Source organism: Lontra canadensis, unplaced genomic scaffold (assembly GCF_010015895.1).
Source record: "Lontra canadensis isolate GAN:19392208 unplaced genomic scaffold, GSC_riverotter_1.0 scaffold147, whole genome shotgun sequence".
Taxonomy (NCBI): Eukaryota; Metazoa; Chordata; class Mammalia; order Carnivora; family Mustelidae; genus Lontra; species Lontra canadensis.
The window spans coordinates 1446708-1470952 of record NW_022631141.1 but is presented as its reverse complement, the minus strand read 5'-3'; the positions used below and the strand labels follow the sequence as shown (position 1 = coordinate 1470952).

Here is a 24245-nt window from a genome sequence, read left to right as displayed (position 1 = left end):
CACAAAAATATTTAATGTTCTCAAGGGAATTCAGCATTTTAGCATGGACCCTATGAATTACTACTTTTCAAGTTGCACGTGCTGTCATGACCCATGAAAATAAAAACCCAGTGAGATCAGGAACACATAGTGGGCGACCAGGGGACAGTTTTTGAACTAACAGTTTAAATGCAGACTGAGCACATGTTGATTTAAAGTTGAAGTAGCAAATGGTTCTTTTTGCTGAAACAGCTTTTATTATCCTAAGACTCTACTGATTTTTCAGAAACAAAGCCGCTCCACACTGAATCCACTGGTCTTGGTTGCCACCACACGGGACGTCGATGTTGGCTACGACACGGTCCCTCTCGGGGCTCGTGTACACGGGCAGAGAGATGCACTCGTCGGGGGAGTACGGCCCATATGCACCCTGCAGAGAGAGACAGACAACCAATGATGAACTCAACGCTCCCCAATGGTAAGACTGAGTAGTTAATTCTGCAATGTTTTAAATAAGGACTAACGAGTTAACCCCACAGTCCAGCTGTGATCAATCAACTGCCAGCCAGCTGTGCAGCATTCGTGGTCCCTGAAACTTGAATCGGGAGCATGGTGAAGACCGTTCTACACATCCAAACCCTTCCTCTCTAAATATTTTCTTTTTCTCGATTTATTTTTAAATTATGTTTATTAACATATAATGTCTTATTTGCCCCAGGGGTACAGGTCTGTGAATCATCAGTCTTACACATTTCACAGCACTCACCATAGCACATACCCTCCCCAATGTCCATCACCCAACCACCCTATTCCTCCCCCAACCCCCCCAGCAACTCTCTCTTTTGTGAGACTAAGAGTCTCTTACAGTTTTTCTCCCTCCTGATCCCACCTTGTTTCATTTTTTCCTTCCTTGACCCCCACAACACCCCATGCAGCCTCTCAAATTCCTCATATCAGAGAGATCATATGATCATTGTCTTTCTCCGATTGACTTATTTCGCTCAGCATAATACCCTCTAGTTCCATCCACGTCGTTGCAAATGGCAAGATTTCATATCTATTGATGGCTGCATAGTATTACATTGTGTATATATACCACATCTTCTTTATCCATTCATCTGTTGATGGACATCTAGGTCCTTTCCATAGTTTGGCTATTGTGGACATTGCTTCTATAAACATTAGGGTGCACACGCCCCTTCAGATCACTACATTTGTATCTTTAGGGTAAATACCCAGTAGGGCGATTGCTGGGTCATAGGGAAACTCTATTTTCAACTTTTTGAGGAACCTCCATGCTGTTTCCCAGAGTGGCTGCACCAGCTGGCATTCCCACCAACAATATAGGAGCGTTCCCCTTTCTCCGCATCTTTGCCAACACCTGTCATTTCCTGACTTAATTTTAGCCATTCTGACTGGTGTGAGGTGGGATCTCATTGTGGTTTTGATTTGTATTTCCCTGATGCCAAGTGATATGGAGCACTTTTTTATGTGTCTGTTGGTCATCTGGATGTCTTCTTTGCAGAAATGTCTGTTCATGTCCTCTGCCCATTTCTTGATTGGGTGTTGAGTTTGATAAGTTCATTACAGATTTTGGATACTAGTCCTTTATCTGATATGTCATTTGTGAATATCTTCTCCCATTTGGTCAGTTGTCTTTTGGTTTTGTTGACTGTTTCCTTTGCTGTGCAAAACCTTCTGATCTTGATGAAGTCCTAATAGTTCATTTTTGCCCTTGCTTCCCTTGCCTTTGGCAACGTTACTAGGAAGAAGTTGCTGCGGCTGAGGTTGAAGAGGTTGCTGCTTCTGTTCTCAAGGATTTTGATGGTTTCCTGTCTCACATTGAGGTGTTTCATCCATTTTGAGTCTATTTTTGTGTGTGGTATAAGGAAATGGTCCAGTTTCGTTCTTCTGCATGTGGCTGTCCAATTTTCCCAACACCATTTGTTGAAGAGACTTTTTTCCACTGGACATTCTTTCCTGCTTTGTCGAAGATTAGTTGACCATAGAGTTGAGGGTCCATTCCTGGGCTCTCTATTCTGTTCCATTGACCTATGTGTCTGGTTTTTTGCCAGTACCATACTCTCCTGATGATTACAGCTTTGTAATAGAGCTTGAAGTCTGGAATTGTGATGTCATCAACTTCAGCTTCCTTTTTCAACATTCCTTGCTATTTGGGGTCTTTTCTGGTTACATATACATTTTAAGATTATTTGTTCCATTTCTTTGAAAAAATTTGATGGTATTTTGATAGGGATTGCGTTAAGTGAGTAGATTGATTTAGGTAGCATAGACATTTTCACAATATTTGTTCTTCCAATCCAGGAGCGTGTAACATTTTTCCATTTCTTTGTGTCTTCCTCAATTTCTTTCATGAGTACTTTATAGTTTTCTGAGTACAGGTTCTTTGCCTCTTTGGCTAGGTTTACTCCTAGGTATCTTATGGTTTGGGGTGCAATTATAAATGGGATCGATTCCTTAATTTCTCTTTCCTTTGTCTTGCTGTTGGTATATAGAAATGCAACTGGTTTCTGAGCACTGATTTAATACCCTCACACTTCACTGAATTCCTGTATGAGTTCTAGCAGTTTTGGAGTGGAGTCTTGGGTTTTCCACATAAAGTATCATATCATCTGCAAAGAGTTTGACTTCTTCTTTGCCGATTTGGATACCTTTTATTTCTTTTATTGTCTGGCTGCCCAGGCTAGGACTTCTAGTCCTATGTGGAACAGCAGTGGTGATAGCGGACTTCCCTGCTGTGTTCCTGACCTTAGGGGAAAAGCTCTCAATTTTTCTCCATTGAGAATGATATTCGCTGTGAGTTTTTCATAGATGGCTTTGATGATATTGAGGTATGTACCCTTTGTCCCTACACTGTGATGAGGATGCTGTACTTTGTCAAATGCTTATGCAGCATCTACTGAGAGTATCATGTGGCTCTTGTTCTTTCTTTTATTAATGTATAGTATCACAATGGTTGATTTGCGGATGTTGAACCAACCTTGCAGCCTAGGAATAAATCCCACTTGATCGTGGTGAATAATCTTTTTAATGTATTGTGGATCCTAATGGCTAGTATCTTGGTGAGAATTTTTCCATCCATGTTCATCAAGAATATTGGTCTGTAACTCTCCTTTTTGGTGGGGTCTTTGTCTGGTTTTGGGATCGGGATAATGCTGGCTTCATAAAATGAGTTTGGAAGGTTTCCTTCCCTTTCTATTTTTTGGAACAGTTTCAGGAGAATAGGAATTAAGACTTCTTTAAATGTTTGGTAGAATTCTCCTGGGAAGCCATCTGTCCCTGGGCTCTTGTTTGTTGGGAGATTTTTGATGACTGCTTCAATCTCCTTATTGGTAATGGGTCTGTTCAGGTTATCTATTTCTTCCTGGTTCAGTTGTGGTAGTTTATATGTCTCTAAGAATTCATCCATTTCTTCCAGATTGTCAAATTTGCTGGCATATAGTTGCTCATAATATGTTCTTATAATTGTTTGTATTTCTTTGGTGTTGGTTGTGATCTCTCCTCTTTCATTCATGATTTTATTTATTTGGGTCCTTTCTCTTATCTTTTGGTAAGTCTGGCCAGAGGCTTATCAATCTTATTCATTCTTTCAAAAAACCAGCTCCTAGTTTCATTGATTTTTTTCTACTGTTCTTTTGATTTCTATTTCATTGATTTCAGTTCTGATCGTTATGATTTCTCTTCTCCTCCTGGGTTTAGGCTTTCTTTGTTGTTCCTTCTCCAGCTCCTTTAGGTGTAGGGTTAGGTTGTATACTTGAGACCTTTCTAATTTCTTGAGAAAGGCTTCTATTGCTATATACTTTCCTCTCACAACTGCCTTTGCTGTGGCCTGCAGATTTTGAACAGTTGTGTTTTCATTTTCATTTCTTTCCATGATTTTTTTCAGTTCTTCTTTAATTTCTTGGTTGATCTATTTATTCTTCGGTAGGATGCTCTTTAGCCTCCATGTATTTGAGTTCTTTCCAACTTCCCTCTTGTGACTGAGTTCTAGTTTCAGAGCATTGTGGTCTGAATATATGCAGAGAATGATCTCAATCTTTTGGTACTGGTTTAGACCTGACTTGTGACCCAGGATGTGATCTATTCTGGAGAATGTTCCATGTGCACTAGAGAAGAATGTGTATTCTGTTGCTTTGGGATGGAATGTTCTGAATATATCAGGGATGTCCATCTGGTCTAGTGTTTCATTTAAAGTGTTTATTTCCTTGTTAATCTTTAGCTTAGATGATCTGCCCATATCAGTGGGGGGTGTAAAAGTACCCTACTATTGTTGTATTATTGTTGATGTGTTTCTTTGATTTGTTATTCATTGGTTTATATAGTTGGCTGCTCCCATGTTAGGGGCATAGATATTTAAAAATGTTAGATCTTCTTGTTGGATAGACCCTTTGAGAATGATATAGTGTCCTTCCTCATCTCTTATTATAGTCTTTGACTTAAAATCTAATTGATCTAAGGATTGCCACCCCAGCTTTCTTTTGATGTCCATTAGCATGGTAAATTGTTTTCTACCCCCTCACTTTAACTCTGATGGTGTCTTTGGGTCTAAAATGAAGTTTCTTGTAGATAGCATATTGATGGGTCTTGTTTCTCTATCCAGTCTGATACCCTATGTCTTTTGATTGGGGCATTTAGTCCATTTACATACAGGGTAACTAGTAAAAGATATGAATTTAGTCCCACTGTATTGCCTGTAAGGTGACTGTTACTGTATATTGTTTCTGTTCCTTTCTGGTATTTTACGTTTAGGCTCTCTCTTTGCTTCGAAGACCCCTTTCGATATTTCCTGTAAGGGCTGGTTTGGTGTTTGCAGATTCTTTTAATTTTTGTTTGTCCTGGAAGCTTTTTATCTCTCCTTCTATTTTCAATGATAGCCTAGCTGGATATAGTATTCTTGGCTGCATGTTTTTCTCGTTTAGTGCTCTGAATATATCATGCCAGCTCTTTCTGGCCTGCCAGGTCTCTGTGGATAAGTCTGCTGCCAATCTAATATTTTTACCATTGTATGTTACAGACTTCTTTTCCTGGGCTGCTTTCAGGATTTTCTCTTTGTCACTAAGACTTGTAAGTTTTACTATTAGATGATGGGGTGTGGACCTATTTTTAATTATTCTGAGGGGAGTTCTCTGTGCCTCCTGGATTTTGATGCTTGTTCTCTTTGCCATATTAGGGAAATTCTCAACTATAATTTGCTCCAATATACCTTTCGTCCCTCTCTGTTTTTCTTCTCCTTCTGGAATCCCAATTATTCTAATATTGTTTCATCTTATAGTATCACTTATCTCTCGAATTCTCCCCTCGTGGTCCAGTAGTTGTTTGTCTCTCTTTTGCTCAGCTTCTTTATTCTGTCATTTGGTCTTCTATATCACTAGTTCTCTCTTCTCCCTCATTTATCCTAGCAGTAAGAGCCTCCATTTTTTATTGTACCTCATTGTTTTTTTTTTTTTTTATTTCAGCTTGGTAAGATTTTGGTTCTCTTATTTCTCTAGAAAGGGATTTTATTTCTCCAGAAAGGATTTCTCTGGTATCTTCCATGCCTTTTTCGAACCCAGCTAGCACCTTGATAATCGTCATTCTGAACTCTAGTTCTGACATATTACCAATGTCCGTATTGATTAGGTCCCTAGCCTTCAGTACGGCCTCTTGCTCTTTTATTTATTTATTTATTTATTTATTTGGTGAGTTTTTCCACCTTGTCATTTTACCCAGCTAAAAATATATGAATGAGAGAGTAAAATACTAAAAGGGTGGCAAAGGCCCCAGAAAAATACAGGCTAACCAAATCAGAAGAGACCCGAAACCAGGGGGAGAAGAAAGGAGGAAAAATAACAAAAATAAAAAGTAAAAAAATATATATTAGACTGGTGAATAGAACAGAGCCACCCACTTCATTTTGGGTGTATTCTGGTCTCCTAGAAGAAACTACCTCCCAAAATTTTAAGGAAAGAAAAACTTACATATTTACAAACATAAGGGTAAACATGATGAAGGGATGGCATATGATCATAAAGATAAAAATTTTAAAAGATTCTAAAAGAGGAACTAATAAGAGAAGTTGGTTAGAAAAAGAAAAAAAGGAGAGAATGTGATCAGGCTGGAGCTAGATTTAGGGTATATCTTGATTAGAAAAAATTATATTCCAAAATTTTAAAGAAAAAAACCCTATATGTATACCAAAAGTAATGTTAAATACAATGAAGGGATAAAATATGACTATAACAATGAAAAATTAAAAAGATTTTTTAAAAAAGGTATCGATAAGATAAAATAGTTAAAAATGTTAAAAGTGAAAATTGGAAAAGTCAAAAAAATCGAATAAGAAAAAAATAAAATTAAAAAAATTTAACTTTGCAGGACTAAAGGATCATGGGGGGAAAGCCATAAATTCTGTGTGTTGCTTTCCCCTCCTCTGGAGTTCTGCTGTTCTCCTTGATCGGTGAACTTGGTCTTGGCTGGATGTTCTTGATGATCTTTGGTGGGAGGGGCCTGTTGCCGTGATTCTCACATGTCTTTGTCTGAAGCGGGATCGCACCGCCCTAGCCAGGGGCCAGGCTAAGTGATCTGCGCAGGTTCACGCTCCGCAGCTTTTGTTCCCTGATCGCTTTCCCTACCGCTATGGAGGACGGGAATGAAGATGGCGGCCGCCCAGGCTCTGGCCAGAGGAGCCGAGACCTTGAGCCCCACTCCTCAGTGCGCCCTGGGAGAAATACAGTCAGTCCCTCCCGTCTCCCTGGTCTCCGGCGTGCTCAGTGCTCACCCAGCCTGTGACCGAGCACTTCTGTCTCCAGTGCACATCCCCGTTTGGAGTCTGCATATCCTGCCATGCTTCCGTGCCACTTGTCCCGGAGAAGGAAGGTGAGTCTCCTGGATCTTCCACTTGTGGGGACCCTGCTCGAAGAGTAGAGGCCCAACTGTGCCTCGGTTTAAGGTAACCCTGAGCTGAGAGGCCTTCTTGGCTCCGTCTATGCGGCGGCTTCCCAGGTCCGATACCTGGCAGCTCTGCTGCACTCAGACACCCCTGATCTTTCTGTGACCCTGTGGGTCCTGAGACGACGCTGTCCCTGCGAGGGCTCACCCCTGCTTGGCCTCTGGAGCGCGGTCCCTCCGTGAAGCAGACTCCAATTAAAAGTTCTGGTTTTGTGCTCCGCTGCTCCGCCACTTGCTGGGAGCCGGCCCCTCCCCCCACGGTCTATCTTCCTGTCCCTTCGGATTCCCTTCTCTGCACGTCCCACCTTCCAGAAAGTGGTCAATTTTCTGTTCCTAGAATTGTTGCTCTTCTTCTCTACTATATTCTGTTGAGTTTGTAGGTGTTTGGGATGGTTTTATAACTATCTAGCTGAACTCCTGGGATCCGATGTTATTTGTTTCCTGCTCCTCCGCCATCTTGCTTCCTCCTCCCAAATATTTTCTTTAAAATACAATATTTTTGCTCTTTTATTCGCTATTATTACAAATCAATATTAACAATAATTCCCTTGTTAGGCATGGAAGAGTGTATTCTGGAGAACACAAAAACAATCTCAGTGAAATACTTGTTTTAACGAATGTGTGTATTAAAGATCACCCTGAACAGGATCACACACTTTCATGCAGGTCTTCATATTTAACAGGTAAGACTGATGCTTGTATCAATACTCTTAAGTCACCACTTTACCAAAACTAGCTCCTTGGGGCACCTGGGTGGCTCAGTCGGTTACGCGGCTGCTTTTGGCTCAGGTCATGATCCCAGGATCCTGGGATCACACATCGGGCTCCCTGCTCAGAGGGGAGTCTGCTTCTCCCTCTCCCTCTGCTGCTCCCCCTGCTTATTCTCTCTCCCCCCCTCTCTCTCTCTCTCACTTTCTATCTCTCAAATAAATAAAATCTGAAAAAACAAACAAGCCAACTAGATGCTTGCTGCAGGACTGTGTCTGTGTCCACCACAAGGGAGATGGCAGCATTGGTCTTTACCTGATTTTTCTTTCCCCCTTTTCAGCTTCAGGAAGCCTCAGCACAGGAAAATCATCTGTTAGCTCAGGAAGAAAACCCCACCAGAGCTCACTACTGAGAATCCCGAACTGTGGGAAGCGGGGAGGAATATCTAATAAATGAGGTAAGAGGTCACCAGGCTTTGCTTCTCTGTCATTAACAGACTCTCTGCTGTTACGGGGGTCGTGGGTGATCCCACAATAATTGGGTCATCCCATCAAACTGCAGCAAACATAAATTATGTGTGTTAGAAAGTTACTACTGTTTCACTTAATTAGACAATTTGAAGATAACTTTTAGTGCTATGCAGAAATGAGGCAGAAGTTTCTACTTCTCCAACTCAACCGTCCCTGTTCAGTAACAGGATTTTAGGATTTCCGTAATCATTGTTTGCTGTTCTATGGGACCTTCCAGAGCAGTTGCTCTACATTTCTAAAACATTTTCTTTCAAATTTAACAATTAAAATAATTTTTATTATGTCATGTCTGTTTCAAGCACACGATCTAGTGGTTTCACTAGATGTCACTCCGTGCTTGGCGCACAAGTGGTCACTGTTACCAGCCTTCATTATTACAGTATTACTGACAGTATTCCCTTGGCTGCACTTTTCATCTCCATGACTTTTCTTTTATAACTGGAATTTTGTGCCTCTTAATCCCCATTTATATATTTTACCCATCTCCCTCCTCCTCTGTCTGCTAGCAACAATCAATTTGTTCTCTATATTGACTGGTTTTTTGGTGTGTGTTTCTTCATTTGTTTTTTAGATGCCACAAATAAGTAAAATTATCTAGGATCTGTCTGTCTCTGTCAGATTTACCTCATTTAGTCTAACACACTTAAGGTTCATCCAGGTTGTTGTAAATGGTAGGATCCCATCCTTTATTACAGCTGTATAATATTCCAGCGTGTGTGTGTGTGTGCGCGCGCGCGCGCACGCGCGCAAGTGTGCGTGCGCGCACGTGCACATACCTTCTCTTTTTTATCCACTCATCTATTAATAGACACTTATTGCTTACATTTCTTGGCTATTTTAAGTAATGTTGCAATAAACACATCTTTCTAATTATGGTTTTCATTTTCTTTGGGAAAATATCCAGTAGTGGAATTACTGGGTCATGGGGTAGCTCTATTTTTAATTTTACGAGGGAGCTCTACAGTGTTCTCCAGAGTGGCTGCCCTGGCTTGCATTCCCACCAATGGTGTAAGAGGCTTCCCCTTTCTCTGCATCCTTGCCAACACTTATTGTCTCCTCTTTGATTCCAGCAATTCTGATGGCTGTGAGGTCATCTCTCATTAAGCTTTTGATCTGTATTTCCCTGATTTGTCACGTTGAGCATCTTTCCATGTGTCTGTTGGTCATCTGCATGTCTTCTTCAAAGAAATTTCTATTCACATCCTCTGCCTTAATTTTTGGTTCTATGGAAAAATATGAGGGGTATTTTGGTAAGAATTTTATTGAATCTGCATTGTTTGGGGGTACTATGGACACCTTAACAATATCCAAGCTTTCAATCCAGAAGCATGGTACATTATTATGTTTGTCTGTGTTTTTAATTTCTTTCTTCAGTGCTTTACAGTTTTTAGACGACAAGTCTTTAACCTCCTCTGGCGCATTTCTTCCTATGTATTTTATACATTTTGGTGCAGTAGTAAATGGGACTGTTTTCTTCTCTGCTACTTAGTTATTAGTCCATAGAAATGCAACAACTTTCTGTATACTAATTTTGTATCCTGCAACTTTACTGCATCCATTTATTACTTCTAATAATTTTTTTGGTGGAGTTTTAGGATTTTGTACATATAGTATCATGTCATTTGCCAATAGTTAGTTTTACTTCTTTACCAATTTTGGATGCCTTTTATTTCTTGTCTGATCACTGTGGCTAAGACTTCCCATGCTGTATGCAAGTGGCAAAAGTGGACTTGTCTTGTTCCCACCATCGAGTATGATGTTAGCTGTGGGTTTATCATTTATGGCCTTCATTATGTTGAGGTGTGTTCCTTGTAAACATACTATTGAGTGTTTTCATCGTGAATGGATGTTTACTTTTCGTCAAATGATTTTTTTGCATCTGTTCAGATGATCTTATGGTTCATATCTTTCTTTTCATTTTTTTAAAAACAATTTTATTTATTTATTTGACAGACAGAGATCACAAGTAGGCTGAGAAGCAGGCAGAGAGAGAGGAGGAAGCAGGTTCCCTGCTGAGCAGAGAGCCCGATGCGGGGCTCGATCCCAGGACCCTGGGATCATGACCTGAGCCGAAGGCAGAGGCTTTAACCCACTGAGCCACCCAGGTGCCCGGTTCATATCTTTTTCATTTTGTTAATGTGATCTATCCCACTGACTGATGTGGGAATGGGGAACCCTTGCATTCCTGAGTTAAATCCCACTCGATTATGGTGAATGATCCTTTTAATGGATTGTTCAATTTGGTCTGTTAATAATTTTGTTGAGGATTTTAATGTCTATGTTCATTGGAGATACTGGCCTACAGTTCTCTTTCTTTTTTTTTTTTTTTGTAGTGATTTATCTGATTTTGGTATCAGGGTAATGATGACCTTGTAGAAATAATTTCGAAGCTTCCTTCCTCTTCTATTTTTTGGAATAATTTCAGGAAAATAGGTGTTAACTTTTCCTTAAATGTTTGGTAGAATTCACGCATGAAGCCATCTGGTCCTGGACTTTTTCTTTTTTTTAAAGATTTTATTTATTTGACAGGAGAGAGAGAGTGTATGTGAGCACACAAGAAGGGGGAGTGGGAGAGGGAGAAGCAGACTCCCACTGAGCAGGGAGCCCAAAGCAGGGAGCCCAAAGCAGGACTTGATCCCAGGATCCTGGGATCATGACCTGAACTGAAGGCAGATGCTTAACCCACTGAGCCACCCTAGTACCCCTGGTCCTGGGCTTTATCTTGCTGGGAGTTGCTAGATTGCCAATTCAATTTCACTACTATTAACAGGTCTGGTCATATTTTCTACTTATAGGTTCTACTTCTAGGACTTACTTCTAGGTCCAATTTTCTGGCATGTCATTTTTTTGAGTATCTTAAAATCCTTTGTATTTCTGTGCTATTGGTTGTTACTTCAGTTTCGTTCCAGATTTGAGCCTTTTTTTTCTTTCTTTCTTGGTAAATCTGGCTAAATAAATCACTTTATCTTTCAAGGAACCAACTCTAGGTTTCATTGATCTTTTCTACTGTTTCACTTTTTCAAGTATCTATTTCATTTATATCCACTGTATCTTTATTATTTTCTTCCTTCTACTAACTTTGAGCTTTTTCTAGTTCCCTTAGATGTAGGGTTAGGTTGTTTGCAATTTTCTTCCTTTTCGAAAGGCAGGTCTGTATCTCGATGAACCTCCCTCTGAGACTGCTTTCGCTGCCGGCCCAAGATTCTGGAATATCGTGTCTTCATTTTCTTACAGCTCTGGGCATTCTCTGATTCCTTTTTGGTTCTTTGGGACCCACTGGTTACTAAGTAGCGAGCTGTTCAGCCTCCACATGCTCATTTTACCCAGTTTTTTTTTTTTTTAACTTATAAATTATTTCTAGTTTCATAACCTTGTGGTCAGAAAAGATGCTTGGCATGACTTCATTGTTTAATTTCTTGAGACTTATTTTATGGCCTAACATGTGATCCATCTTGGAGAACGTTCCATGGGCATTTGGAGTGAAAATGTGTTCTATGCTGATTTTTAATGCAGTGTTCTGTGTCTATCTGCTAAGTCCTCGGACTCTGAGGCAGCTGGCTGGCCAGGGCCTCCATGCCCGGCTCCCGTCTATGCCAGCAAGGTGAGGGGGTCACCTGTCCTTGTGACCTCAGACGGTGCCCCTGCAACTCTTCCAGGGCTGGCTCTGTTCCAGCTGTTCTCATTAAACTGCCCTTTTTCCGGTGCCTCAGGGGTGTCTGGGGCTGGCGTGGGCCACGTGCCTGAAGCAGCCAGCAGGCCAGGGTGCCCAGGTCCTGGGCCATCTGTACCATCGGGATGGAGGGGAACATAACTAGTGGTACCTGCCTACTCCATTCCCAATCCACAAGATTGCCACAGGCCCCCGTGGTCGGGCACACACTCTGGGCCCGGGTCCTGGAAACTGCAGCCGCCCCAACCACGGCTTCTGTTTCTGGGTGCCAGGGTGGATGCATCTGCGCAGAGGCCCTCAGGGCTGTCCCTCCGGTTGCCGATGGCAGTGGCGGGATGGGGCTTTGTCTCTCCTGTTCTCTCCGTGGTCGCTCTGTCCTTGCTGTGTGGAGGCCGTTCATCTGGTGCTGTTCTTCTGCGCTTTCAAAATAGATTTGATCCTTAGCATGTAGTAAAGGTGCCTAATGACCTCCCTTCTCTCTGTTAAAAGCGCTGTTAGGAATTGGTGGATTTAAACACCCTTGGTGTGCTTCAGTTAAACGCAGTAATTATCTTACTGCTACTTAAATTGTCCATCTTGGCTCAGGGTGAACTCTCAAACTGGCTTTTGACTGTGTATTTATTTATTTATTTTTTTATATGTCTCAAGTCATCTTAAGTAGCTTTCATGCTTTCTCATATGTGTTACAAGGTCATCTTGTACATTTCCCGTCTCAATAATCAAGTCAGTCTCTCTGAGGATCTGTGAGCCTTTAAAGAGAAACGGTACCAGGGATTGTAATCTGGGTGCGGCAAATGATCGGCCACACTCTGTCTAGGAGGAGTCTGTGACTGGAGCTAAAAATTATGGATTTTCTAAAGAAAAATATCACCAGTTCATAGTACTTCCAATTCACATTTTGGGTTAATGTGTTTACTGAACTTACATAATTTTATTCAACTGATGGATTACTTCTTGGAGTTGAAATGAGACTGAGAGGAGAAGTTAGACTCATTCTAGAATTTTACAAATGGAGACTCAGAAACCCAGACTCAGATTACCATTCGCCATGGTAATCTGGTTGGCAAGCGGCAAGCAGCCAGACATAGGCCAGCTGGAAAAAGAATCTGGCATATATGAATACTGACACCTAAAGACTGTGCTCCACGGTTACTTTCAGGAGAGCACGGGTGCTCTGTTACGAGGGCAGCTGGCAGAGCAGGCAGCTTGTGACAACAAACAGCCAACAAACCAAAGAAAATAACAAAATGAAACACCAGAAAACAGGTTGACTATGTTCTATGCATCTGGCGAGTATGTTTTATTAGCTTTTTCTTTTTTTCTTGAAGATTTTATTTTTAAGTAATCTGTACACCCAGTGTGGGGCTCGAACCCATAACCCTGAGGTCAAGAGCTGCAGCTCTTCCACCGGAGCCGGCCGGGTGGCCCTGCTGTATTTTTCTCATTAGTTTACGCACGGAGTCCAACTAACTTATTCTAACACATCGGGGTTTTTTTTGTTTGTTTGTTTGTTTTAAGAATAGGAGCTATTAGGAAATCAGAGTTTTAATGCACATAAAAGTGACACAATTTAGCAATGCAACTCCAGAAAAATGAAATCTCTCGAAACTGCAAACAACCACTTGCCAGCAATGAGTATTCTGAATGGGGCTGCTCGGTCAAGAATGTCGGCTGACCATGCACACTGCGTCAGGAGAGATACTGGGCACATCGTTTTCAGTGACATAACAGTAACGACACGCATCCATCCTAAGTGTCTGGGGGACAAAAGTCACAGAGAAAATGTGTTCATAGTCACTATTCTTAAACCAGAGTGTGTACAAGGCTGAGCTGTAGGCATAGGTCTTCTGATACTTTGATATGAAAGTATTATCGCCATTTGTCACCACGTAATATTATAAATTATTATTATATATTATAATATTATCACCACGTAAAGATTGTTTTTGTGAGTGGCTTGTGGAACCCCTTGTTATCCTCGTTTCCCTAGGGATGGGACCGATTCTGAATGAGAACTGTCTGCCGTGGCGCCTGTGCGCGGGTCTAGGCCTGGGGGTCCCAGAAGGGGACAAACAGGTAGCATTTTTACTGGAAACATGGGACAGAAGCCGAGTGACTTCTGTGGGATGTCAGAACAGGGTGCCACCTCCCACAGTCGACCTCCTCAAGCCAAGCTTTGCAAACCACTCCATCAAATGGCAGCTCTAAGGGAAGAGTGGGGTGCAGGTCCGTGAAAACCTGTGGGTGAGGGTCTCTGTGGGACTACTCAGAATGGGTGATGTGGCGCTTTCTTCAGCAAAACAGAGATCCCCCTGCTACTCTAGCACGCCCGCAGGCCCGGTGGGACCGGCCAGTGCGACTGCTTCACACTGTGTGGGCCACCCATCCTCCAAAACCAGGCTGAGCTCCGAAAACCGAGCTCCTGCTCTCAGTTCTTCGAGGCTCCCCCTGGCCAGAGTGCTGGAAACGACCTGGTCTGGGCTTGCCTTCTCTATCGACACTGTGACACGGCTGTAGGGGCACGAGTGTCCACCACATGTAGTGCTGACAAGCGCGGCCACTGCATGTCCCCACGCAGCGCTATCACAGTATCCCGGACTCTGTTCCCTGTGCTGCACTTTCTGTCATTCCCTAACCTGTCCATTCCCCTAGGCCCCTGCCCTCTGGCAACCCGCCAAGTGCTCTCTGTGTTTTCTGGATCTGTTTCTGGGTTTTGTTCATTTGTATCTTTGATTTGTTAGATTCTACATCTACATGAGATCATTCGGCACTTGTCTCTCCCTGACTTATTTAAACTAGCGGAACACCTCTAGGTCCACCCATGTTGTCACAAATGGCAGGATCATGTCCTTTTTCATGGCTGAGTGACACCATTGTCTACAGAGACAACGTCTCTATTCACACCCCTCTGGAAGAGCACAGGGTTGCATGTATGTTTCTCACGTTGGTGCTTTCATTTTCTTTGGGTAAATGTCCAGTAGTGCGACTGCTCGGTCACAAGGGAGTTCCGTGTTTGTAATTTCTGAGGCGTCTCCATACTGTCTCCCACAGTGGCCACTGACAGGCCCACCCACGGCGCATGGGACTTTCTCTGACACTTGCTGTTTCTTAGGGTTTTGATCGTAGCCATTCTGTCAGGCGTGCAGTGATGTCTCGTTGTGGTCCCTGATGAAATGCGACGGATTTCTGTGTATTGATTTTGTACCCTGCGGTTTACTGAATCCATGGACCCACTCTAGTAGTCTTTCAGTGGAGTCTTGCGGGTTTCCCACATACAGCCTTGTGTCAGAACCTGCAAACCGGGAGGGTTCGACTGATTCCTTCCTCATCCGGGGGCACTCAGCTTCTTTCTGTTGGCTGACTGCTGAGGCTAGAACTGCTGGTTGTAGGTCGAATAACAGTGGTGAGAGTGCATGTCGTGGTCCTGCTGCTGACCCTGAGGAAAGCTCCCAGTTTCTCCCCACTGAGGATGAGGTGCACTGTCAATTTTTCATACAAGGCCTTCATCATGTGGAGCTCTGTTCCCTCTGAGAGTCCTTGTCAAGGGTTTTTATCACAAATGGATGTTGTCCTTTGTCAAATGCTTTCTCTCCACCTACTGAAATACTTTTTTTTTTTTTTTTATCCTTTCTCTTATTGATGTGATGGATCACACCGATTGATCTGCAAATACTGAACCACCCTCGCAGCCCTGGAATAAATCCCACTTGATTGTGGTGAATGACTTCTAGGATGTAGTGTTGGATTTGGTCTGCTAATATCTTGTTAAGGATTTCTGCATCCATAGGCATGAGAGATACTGGCCTGTAGCTCTCTTTTTTGTAGTATCGTTGTTTGGTTTTGGTATCTGTGTGATACTGGCCTCAGAATGAATTAGGATGTCTTTCCTCCTCTTCTTTAAATGTTTAGTGGAATTCACCATTGAAACCACCTGGTCCTGGACTCTTGTTTCTGAAAATCTTCTGATAACTGACTCCATTTCTTGCTGGTCGTCAGTCTGTTCAGATTTTCACTTTCTTCCTGTTTCAGTTTTGGTAGGTTATGTGTTTCCAGCAATTTATCTATTTTGTCCAGGTTGTCCAATTCATTGGTGTGTAAATTTTCACAATATTATCATATAATTGTATATTTCTGTGGTGGTGTTATTTCTCCTTTGTCATTTGTGATTTTATGAACTTGCATCTCCTATATCTCCCTCTCTTTTTATGACTCTTATAGAGATTAATACATTTGGTTAATCTTTCTAAGAACCATCTTTTCATTCACTCATCTGTTAGATTGTTTTGTTTTGTTCCTTTGTTTTTTAGTTTCTATATCATCTATTCCTGCTCCAATTTTTATTATTTCCTTTCTTCTTCTAATTTTGGATTTTGTTTCTTCTTTCTCTAGCTCCTTTAGGTGCAAAGTAAGTTATTCATTTGAAATTTTTCTTGTTTCCTGAGGTAGATGGTATGGGCATCTATTTCCATCATAGAACTGCTATTTCTGCATTCCAAAGAATTTGGACTACTGTGTATCCTTTATCTAAATTTTGATATCATATTAATTACAGTATAGTTAACATACAGTATTACATTAATATCAGGTGTAGGATATAGTGTTCAGCATTTTTTTTTAATTTTTTATTATGTTAGTTACCATATAGTACATCGTTAGTTTTTGATAAAGTGTTCCAATATTCACTGTTTATATATAACCCTAGTGGACTGTGCAATCTGTGCCCTCCTTAATACCCACCACCATCCCCTCCAAAACCCTTTGTTTCTCAGACTCCACAGTCTCTCATGGTTCGTCTTCCCCTCTGATTTCCCTGAAACCCTTCTCTCCATCTCCCAATGTCCTCCGTGTTATTCCTTATGCTCCACAAATAAGTGAAACCATGTGATAATTGACTCTCTCTGCTTGACTTATTTCACTCAGCATAATCTTCTCCAGTACCGTCCATGTTGATACAGAAGTTGGGTAATCATCCTTTCTGATGGAGGCATAATACTCCATTGTATATATGGACCACATCTTCCTTATCCATTCATCTGTTGAAGGGCATCTTGGTTCTTTCCACAGTTGGGCAACCGTGGCCATTGCTGCTATAAACATTGGGGTACAGATGGCCCTTCTTTTCACCACATCTGTATCTTTGGGGTAAATACCCAGTAGTGCAATTGTAGGGTCATAGGGCAGCTCTATTTTTAATTTCTTACAGAATCTCCACACGGTTTTCCAGAGTGGCTGCACCAACTTGCATTCCCACCAACAGTTTAAGAGGGTTCCCCTTTCTCCATATCCTCTCTAACACTTGTTGTTTACGGTCTTGTTGATTTTTGGCCATTCTGACTGGTGCAAGGTGGTGTCTCAATGTGGTTTTGATTTGAATCTCCCTGATGGCTAACAATGATGAACATTGTTTCACATGTCTCTTAGCCATTTTTATGTCTTCTTTGGAGAAGTGTCTGTTCATGTCTTCTGCCCATTTTTTGACGTGATTATCTGTTTGGTGTGTGTTGAGTTTGTGGAGTTCTTTATAGATCTTGGATATCAGCCATTTGTCTGTAGGGTCACTTGCAAATATCTTCTCCCATTCCGTGGGTGGCCTCTTTGTTTTGTTGACTGTTTCCTTTGCTGTGCAGAAGCTTTGATCTTGAAGTCCCAAAAAGTTCACTTTTGCTTTTGTTTCCTTTGCCCTTGGAGACATGTCCTGAAAGAAGGTGCCGTGGCCGATGTCGAAGAGGTTATTGCCTATGTTCTCCTCTAGGATTTTGATAGACTCCTGCCTCGCGTTGAGGTCTTTAATCCATTTTGAGTTTATCTTTTTGTCTGGTGTAAGAGAATTTTTGAGTTTCATTCTTCTACACATAGCTGTCCCAATTTTCCCAGCACCATTTATTGAAGAGACTGTCTTTTTCTCACTGGATATTCTTCCCACTTTGTCGAAGATTATTTGACCATAGAGCCCCTATCTGGGCTCTCTACTCTGTTCTACCAGTCTATATGTGTCTGTTTTTGTGCCAGTACCATGCTGTCTTGGTGATCACAGCTTTGTAGTAAAGCTTGAAATCAGGCAACATGATGCCCCCAGCTTTGTTTTTCTTTTTCAACATTTCCTTGGCAATTTGGGGTCTCTTCTGGTTCCATACAAATTTTAGGATTGTTTGTTCCAGCACTTTGAAAAATGCCGGTGGAATTTTGATTGGGATGGCAGTGAAAGTATAGATTGCTCTGGGAAGTATCGACATTTTAACAATATTTAGTGTTCTGATGCATGAGCATGCAATGCTTTTCCATCTTTTTGCATCCTCTTCAATTTCTTTCATGAGTGTTCTGTAGCTCCTCGAGTACAGATCCTTTACCTCTTTGGTTAGGTTTATTCCCGGGTATCTTATGGGTTTTGGTGCTATGGGAAATGGAATTGATTCTCTAATTTCCCTTCCTGTATTTTCATTGTTAGTGTATAAGAAAGCAACTATTTCTGTATATTGATTTTGTATCCTGCCACATTACTGAATTGCTGTATGAGTTCTAGTAGTTTGGGGGTGGAGTCTTTTGGGTTTTCCATATAAAGTATCATGTCGTCTGCGAAGAGAGAGTTTGACTTCTTTGCCAGTCTGCATACCTTTTATTTCTTTTTGTTGTCTGATTGCCGTTGCTAGGACTTCTAATGCTATGTTGAACGAGAGTGGTGAGAGTGGGCATCCTTGTCGTGTTCCTGATCTCAAAAGTAAATATCCTTCTCAATGAGGACAGACTGACAGCCTTCCCTTTGAGATCAGGAATTTGACTTTCTGCCATATTAATTATGATGTATTACAGTGTGGTTCTCCTCAGGTTCATCTTGTTTGGATCTCTCTGTGCTTCCTGGACCTGGATGTGTGTTTCCTTCCCCAGGTTAGGGAAGTTTTCCATCACTATTTCTCCACATCAGTTTTCTGCCCCTTTGTCTCATGATTCTCCTTCTGGGACCCCTATAATATGAACATTTGTTTGCTGGATTTGTTTGCTGAATGTTGTCCATGATACTTTCCAACCTCATTTTAAAAAATACTTTTTCCTTTTTACTGTTCAGCATTCACCCTGTCTTCTAAATCTCCGATCCTTTCTTCTGCATCTTCTGGTCTGTGGCTTCATTCTAGTGTGTCTCTGTCGACGCTGTCACTGAGTGCCTCCCCTTAGTCTGGTGGGTGTTTTCATGATCATTACTTTAAACCCCTTATCAGATGTATTGTTTTCCTTGTTTGATTTATTTCTCGTTGTGGGGTTATGTCTTTTCCTTTGCGTTGGAACATCATCTTCTATCTCCACATTGTGCTGGACCTTCCGTGTGTCTATGAATTAGGCGACAGCTGAACTTAGGAGAGTGGTCGTCTAGGCCTGTCTGTGCGTGGACTGTGAGCGTGTCTGCTGGCGGGAGCTGGCGAGTGGCAGGCTTGTCGGGCGGCAGGCTTGTCGGGCACAGGCCGGGGTTGTGGGGCCTTCAGAGCAGGGGCTGCAGGGCATCCTGAAGAGCAGCTGAAGGCGAAGTGGCATGTGGGCTGGGGGTGTCCTGGGGTCCTCTGTGAGGGAAGCCGCATCAGGGCCGCCCAAACTGAACTGGTCGCAAGCCGGGGTTGTTCCTGGAGACTGAGCTCAGGCAGAGTCCGTGTGGCACCCAGAGTTGAAGCTGGCGCAGGCTGTGATGCTCCCGGGTTCCCTATTCAGGGCAGGGTGACAGGATGACTCACTTGATAGGGCTGTGGGCTCGGTGTTCTGTGGTGCTTCACTCTGGGGCTGCCTGAGGGGGCAGCAGGAGCCAGCACAGTCAGTCAGGGGGTCCTGGCAGGCTCCGTGCAGGGGCATCTGGGTAGCGGTCTCCGAGGGCTCTGTGCTGGAGTGCTGGAGTGTTCTGGGGTATGTACTACACACCTCTGTCCCCTTGGTGTGACAACAGGTGACGTAGTGACTGCAGAGCGGGGGCATCTCAGTGTGCATGGTGCTGGCACCACGATCTTGGTATGACCCCGAGAATGACGTGGCCTTGGAGCCCGGGTCCCACCGAGGGCAGCAGCTGGCTCTGACACTTGGACTCTGGTCCCCTGTGCATTGTGAAGGCGGATGGGGGAGGTGCACGGTGTGGCGCCCCCCCCCCCCAACTTCACCCAGAGTGTGGGGCAGCAGCTCCCCTCTCAGCTGGCAGGACCTTTTAGATTCTCGTTACTTTTCCAAACTGCAGCTTTGTTTCCGCGGGCCGCGACACGCAGCCTGGGGGTCCCTTCGTTACCTTGTCTCGTCCCTCGCACCGTTCTCTAGCTGGTCTCTGCGGAGCGGGCTCTCTGTGCCATTCTCTGATGCGTGCACAAAGTCATCGTGCCAGAGCTGGTTTTCTAATTAAGATGTTTGTAAAGTGAGGTAAGTAAAATAGGATGGAAGTGATCAAGTACGATATCATGGAGCCATAACTCTGAGTCTTGTAACATCACGTTGCTTTGTGAACAACTGGGCGACAGACCGGCATGGGCCCTAACGCTACGTTCCTGATTTGCGTTCGGTTTCTGGCCAACTGTGTGCGAGTCCTTCAGGCCATTTTCTTCTGCGTTGTCACTACCCACTTACTCTCCGTGCTCTGATTGTGTTGCTGGACTCCTCCATACATGTCCTACTTTTTTCTCCATTTAGTTCATTATATGCTTTTAATTTTGCTTTCCAGAGAATTAACACTTAATTTGGACCTAACCGAATTAACCTCTGTGAGCATATACAACTTATGTGTTATGCTTAAAAACCCTAACCAAACTCCAACCTTAACTTCTATATGCAATTTTTCAGTTTTGTTCACATACCTGTTAAAAGACTGATTGGAGTAAATATTAACTACTCCCTTTCCTAAATCCTGGAGACAATGAAGCTGACAGGAAGCGGAAGGGGATACACTTTTAGGTCTCAGAGCCATGACTGCCAATTATTACTAGAGCCTAATTAGTTACTCTGTTGCTTTTTATGTTTTCTAAAGGAATTTATAATTACTAGAAAACTCAATGCACTACTTTTTCTTCTAGTAAGCAGTATAGAAATAGATGTTACATCACATAGAGAATAAAACTTCAAAGTCTATTCACAGATATTCATACTTAAGATTTTAAAATTGTGTTTAAAGTCATGTACTTCATCTACAATTGTTTTAAAGGCGAATGTCTCCCAAGTTCCAAAGTTTTTCAGTAACTGAGGGCTTTAAAGGGGGGAAATGGTAATGAAATAAGATTTTGTTAAGGCTCTTTTCTTCCCTCTTGTACTGCGTCCACGATGGTGATGGAAGAGGACGCTGACCTCATGTCCGCAAGGGACACTGCACAGAAGCTCTCTGGAGAGCAGCTCCCCCAACGGAGCTGAGCGTGGACCGGACACGGCAGCCAGACCCGAGGGAGGATGTGGTGCAGAACCAGGTAACACAGGGAAGCACAGCGGGGAGGGACAGTACTGAGGGGCCATGAGCAGATTCCTCTGCCAGGGGCACAAGAAAAGTGCCGCAGTTTGAAAGGTCAGCTGGAATGGAAAGAAACCAGGCCTGGACTCCTGCCAACCAGGGGGCACCTGCTGGAGCTCTCTCCATGTCAGGAGGCTGGGAGACCATGGTTTAGGTTCCCTCCACCTTGACAGCAGGGAGGGTAGGGTCCAGGGGCCACACCAGCCCCTGCCTCAGCAAGCCCCAGGCCCACCGCCCATTGCAGCTCCGGACACACGGGGTCACAGAGGAACAGCAGCAGTTTAAAAGAGCAACTGGAATATGAAAGATCTAGCCTGAGAATGTCTGCCACACGGCGAGGGGCTACTGGAACCCTCTGTGGGTGGGAGAGGCCCTGACATCACGGCAGGAACACAGTCCATAGTCACAGTAGTGAGCCTTGGGACACTAGCCCACCAGTCTGACACACACGGGGACACCTCTAGTCTGTGGTCACCGGAGCTCCAGCACCATGTTGACAGAGGGGCAGACCCCTCCACCCCACACACACCGCAGGTGACTTGTTGCAGCACAGCCCAGGAGAGATTGCCCACGCTACCCCAGCTGCTCCTGCACCACCCGGGCGCCCTCTGGGTGAGCTGTGCTGGGATGGCCCCTGCCTTTGTCCACATTAGTGACTGGGCAGCCCCAGCACAGAGGGTCCCAGACTTCCCAGCCACCACTCCAGCCAGCCAGCCCCACCGTCTACACAGGGGATGACCACCCCTAAGACCCAGTTTGGAAGAATTTACCGTCTGCCTAACTGATGGGAACACACAAAGTCAAGCGAGACGAGGAAACAGAAGACTATGCTCCCAATGAAAGAAGGCGATGAAAACCTCAAGAACCAACTAGAATGGAGATAAGCGAAGTAATGGTCACAGAGATGCCTACCGGACTAGAGAGGAGAGTAGATGAGCTTCGACAAAGAGAAACTAGAAGAAGAACCAATCAGAACCGAGGAATACGATAACCAATGAAAAGGACAGCGGGAGTCAACAGATGAGAGGACGCGGAAGAACGGGTCAAGTGCCTGGAAGACAGGGAAACAGGAAACACCCAAGCCAACCAGGAAAAAGAAAGGACGTTCAGAAAATCAGGGTAAGGGATCTCCTGGGCAACATGGGCATTCCAAGGGCGAGGAAGTTTAGAGCTACTCTTCAGTAAGCTTTCTGCCCCTTTCCCTCTCTCCTCTGAGACCCTTGTAACATCCGGACTCAGGACGCACAGAGAGCTCCAGACAAGATGAATCCACAGAGAGCTACGGCATGAAACAAAACAGTAAAATGTTGAAAGTTTATATAAAGACAGAATTTTCAAAGCAGCAAAAGAGAAGCAACCTAGTTACACACAGGGAAACCCCAAAGGCTGGAGGCCACCCTGGAGGCACAAGATACATTCTAAGTGATGAAGGGAAAAATCTAGAACCAAGAGTCCTCCACACCACGAGTTTACCTTTCAGAACTGAAGGGGAGAGAGAGTTTACCAGACAGACCTTAAAGGAGCTGATCACTATTAAACTAGCTTTAAAATAAATATTAAAAGGACTTTTTCAAGGGAAAAAGGAAATACCATAATCAGACAAAATTATGAATGAAAAAATTTCATCAGTAACAGCAAATATGTAGTGACAAGTGGAGAGCAGTGATGTAAAAAAGCTAGTATGAAGGTGTGTACAGGGCTGAGTAAAAATGAAGTTCTTTTAGAATGTGTTCAGACTTCACGAGACCTTAGGATCCTATATAGGAACCTCACAGTAACTCAAAACAAATGTACAAGAGAAACACAAAAATTAAAGGGAAAGTCAAATCTAATGCTGTACAAAGTCCTCTGTTACCAGGAGATAGAGCAAGAGAAGATGAAAGAAACAAGGAAGAACTACAACCAGAAAATGATCAACAAAATGGCAATAAATTCTTACCAATAATTCCTTTAACTGTAAATGGTCCAAATGTGCCAGTCAACAGACATCGGGAGAATGAATGGATACAAAAGAAGACCCACCTCTGTGCTACCTGTGGGGGGACCCACTCCAGACCCCGAGACACCTACACCCTGAACATGAAGAGTTGGAGAAAGACAAGCCATGAAGATGGTAGTAGAAAACACTCCTGAGGTAACAACACGTATGTCAGACAAAACAGATGTTAAAGCAAAGGTCGTAGCAAGACAAAGAAGGTGCTGCACGGTGATAACAGGATCCAGCAAGGGCAAGTAATGGTCGTGAGTATCTATGCACCCAACATTTGAACACCTAAATGCAAATGTTAACAGAGATAATACAGTAATAATCGGGGATTTTAACACACCCCTTACATCCACAGAGATCATCCAGGCAGAAAACCAAAAACCCATTTCTGTGTGGGGCACGGGATTTTCTGTAGACGAGATGCCTGGTTAGTCCACAGAACAAGTCTAAATATACTGAAGACTGAAATCCTATCAAGCTTCTTTTCTGACCACAAAGATATGAAACTAGAAATTATCAGAAAAAACGTGAACAAAACACAAACAGGTGGGAGCTAAACCACATGCTACTAATGGGTCAATGAAGAAACCTAAAAGGAATAAAAAACTCACAGAGACAAATGGAAATTACAAAACAACAATCTGAAAACATCTACACAGACAAAGCAATTCTAAAGGAGGGCGATTTACAGTGATGCAGACCGACCTCAGAAACTAGAAAAACCTCAAATTAATCTAACCTCACACCTAAAGGAACTGTAACAAAAGAACAAAGCTCTAAGTTAGTAGACAGAAGAAAAAAGTAAAGATGAGTGTAGAAGTTTGTGAAATATGAAACTAGAAAAAAAATAGAAATCAGCGAAACTAAGAGCTGGTTCTCTGATTTACCTTTAGCTGGACTCAGAGAGAGCGAGAGAGAAAGAGAGAGAGATTATACACCATCACCCGTGAAACGAGGAACGGCCGACACCTT

General features: G+C 43.1%; 1 protein-coding gene across 1 annotated transcript in view; it reads right to left on the bottom strand.

Moving 5' to 3' along the window:
• Nucleotides 1–216: 216 nt before the first annotated feature.
• Nucleotides 217–24245, bottom strand: part of DYNC2H1 (dynein cytoplasmic 2 heavy chain 1) — a 274850-nt gene continuing 250821 nt past the window's right edge. The window contains exon 90 of the mRNA XM_032844099.1: nt 217–409. Coding sequence (XP_032699990.1) covers nt 251–409 — 159 coding nt within the window. The 3' untranslated portion in view covers nt 217–250. The remainder of the gene's footprint in view (nt 410–24245) is intronic.